This window comes from Desarmillaria tabescens (genome assembly GCF_030435595.1).
Source record: "Desarmillaria tabescens strain CCBAS 213 chromosome Unknown EV420scaffold_9, whole genome shotgun sequence".
NCBI lineage: Eukaryota > Fungi > Basidiomycota > Agaricomycetes > Agaricales > Physalacriaceae > Desarmillaria > Desarmillaria tabescens.
In genome coordinates, this window is record NW_026848308.1 from 128587 (window position 1) to 131310 (window position 2724).

Genomic DNA, 2724 nt, shown 5'->3' on the forward strand with positions numbered 1-2724 from the left:
AACGCATCGTGCCTCTTCTGCAGGTCCTTGCCATTCCATGAACAAATTCTCCTTCGTACCCATCCCATTACCGTGCATGGTTGTGGTGAGGACTTCATCTCTTCTTTCCAGGATGGCAATCCTGTCCTAACTGCTAATCACAGTCAATCACCGATCTATGCTCAGCTGTCATATGCCACCTGCCATGTTCGTTTTGCTCTCAGAAATCTTGGGTGCAGGTTCACGGCTTGAAAGTCAATAGCTCAGAGGGCACTCACCTTTTTGTCTTCGAAAGGCTCCATACTCATGGCTGTTGTCAGGTTTGTGATTGCTGGATCAGCAGAATAACAAAGTTCCATTATGAGCATTCTCCTTCCTTTCTTAAGTTTCTTGGCTGTAATAGAGCTCTGCTCGGTTCATAGGAATGACGGCTTTGCAGCAGAGGATAACATTCCCATTTTCAAGTTCAAGTACACCTTTGGAGGACTGGCGAGGACTCTCCTCGTGCGGTTTACTCTCAGTGAGTTATTGTCTCTTGTATTGTCACCTTATCATATATTGGACAGCTTTTGTTCTAGAATATGCAGCCACATTTCTCTGTTGCTCGGTAACCTCAAGTCCAATGGTAAGAAAAACACTTTTTTTTCTCCGAGTGGAGTTTCCTCAGCTTCGATTAGGACGAAGAACGTTCGACTTCATGTGGTGCCCTCTGAGAGTATCGATTCAGAAATCGAATCCCGCTGGGTATACCTTCATTTGTGCGGCATCAAGCGAAGATCATATGGATGAAAATTCTTCTTGGTAAGTCCTAAGCCTACTCCTCCATCCCTTCTTTCTCATGCTAAGTAACTGCATAAAAGCTTCATATCCAACTACTCCTTCGGCGATGCAGAAACACCTCTGTCAAGTTCTTTTTCTCATATCCGTTTCCTATAAGGACGTTCGCTCCCCTTGGGCGTTTGTGAGATCTGACTACAACTTGTTCCCATTTCACGAGAGATTCTCCGTTCTTCCATTGTATACTAACGATTCGTCAATGGCATGCTGATAGTCAGCAGATTGGGGTGCAGTCACGTCAGTGTTTGCACCTCGTAATATTAACCTCCTTGATCATCGATGCCTGACGTGACCAGTGCAATCTTCCTTCGAGGTGAGACATATGTCATGTCATCTTCTCCATTCTCCTTGCAGCCTTCTAGGGTAGCCTAGATGATAGTTTATATCTCTCTTGAAATGACTCCTTTAGCAGACAGATAACTGAAGCTTGTTGTACCAATTATACACTAAGTAGCTGCAGTAGATCAGTGGGAGATTGGCCCTGTCTGATGGGGTGCTTAAAAAAGGTACTTCTCGGATGGTCATGGTTCGATTCCACATGGTAGCTGTCCATGGACATTTGCATTGTTTTTGGCTTTGATAAAAGAAAAGAAATCCATGGAAGGTGTAACTAGGCCAAAGATTGTGGTATATCACTGATCTTTTTCAGTCTGATATCGTTGAGAAGCGGAAAGTCAAACATAGTCTGGGAAAGAATAGCAGTGCCCGCAATCTATGTCCTGCTTCTGACATGGAGCCGCGTGACTTGTGTTAGCCACTAACTCTAATCGACTTAGATCGTGTTAGGATCGCTACTCGCACTTCGGTAGACGATACACCAACAAGTCAAAGGCGACGCAAGTCGATGGGGCACTTAGACAGAAGAACGGAGTTTCGATGTTAGGTAGAATAAACCTTAGCCGAAGCTGGGGTTTAGACCAGCTGAGGCTCTACTTAAATACACGTTGCGTAGACTAAAAATAGTATCGTGAGAATGTCCGATCAGGACCGCAGCATGAAGTCCGCAGCATGGAGTAAGCATGAATGCGTAAGAGAAGAGAAAGAGTAAGCATGAATGAGTAATGAAAAGAAAAAAAAGAATAAACCGTAACATTACCCCCTCTCTAAGACTCATTCGTCCCGAATGAGTCCTCGCTCCCCTCCCCGCTTTCCGCAGATTGACTATAAAAGGAGAGGATGGTGTCATCATCGTTGTCATCATCTTCTGAGTCGAACTCCCAGTTTTCGTAGATGCGTTGTAGGTTTTCGAGGTTTAACTCGGAGTCCTCGTCGTCCGATGTTTCTTCCACTACTGGGATCCCATCTGCTTCTTCTGTAGTCACTTCCCGCATCGCTATTGACGATTGTAAATCGGAATGTTTTGGGTTGGTGCATTCGGAGGAGCAAACGGTTTCGATATCCGTGACGCATGGGGTATCCGGGTCATGGTAAGCCGTTCCAGCACCCGGTGGTATCTTGTCGTCTCTCCCCACCGTCCGTCCATGCTTGTTGACCTCCCAATAAATCCGTTGGAGGCGTGCCTCGTACTCGTTTACTAGCTCCTCCGCGTTGGCCATGTCCGAACGTTTGACCCAAGAGTTCTCCTCTCTTGGGTAGCCTTTCCATTTCACTAGGTATTCTGTTATGGTGCGACGTGTTCGTCCGCGACCAATAACCTTGTCTCGTTGTTCCACGATTTCCTCAATCTCGTATTCTTCTTCGTCGTCGATTAGCTCTGGAGGTGGTCGTTCAGGGCGCGGTTGATTTGGGAAGGCAGGGGTCACGTAAGGTGTTAGGAGCGACTCGTTGAAGCGATTATGAATTTTCCATTTAATCGGTAGCTTCAACTCGTAAGCGGACGCCCCCTTTTTTGCAATGATGGTGAAAGGCCCAACTCGACGATCTCCGAGTTTCTTGGTCGGCCTAGGT

The 2724-nt window shown here is 46.4% G+C and overlaps 1 protein-coding gene across 1 annotated transcript; it reads left to right on the forward strand.

Annotated features, from left to right (window-relative positions):
- Nucleotides 1–285: 285 nt before the first annotated feature.
- On the forward strand, nt 286–1188 carry EV420DRAFT_1477018 (uncharacterized protein; the record flags this gene model as incomplete). The annotated part of the gene is made up of 7 exons (XM_060469383.1): nt 286–299; nt 402–499; nt 546–604; nt 647–780; nt 1031–1053; nt 1113–1129; nt 1171–1188. 7 exons carry the CDS (start codon nt 286–288, stop codon nt 1186–1188), a joined length of 363 nt encoding a protein of 120 aa, XP_060333877.1.
- Nucleotides 1189–2724: the final 1536 nt, after the last annotated feature.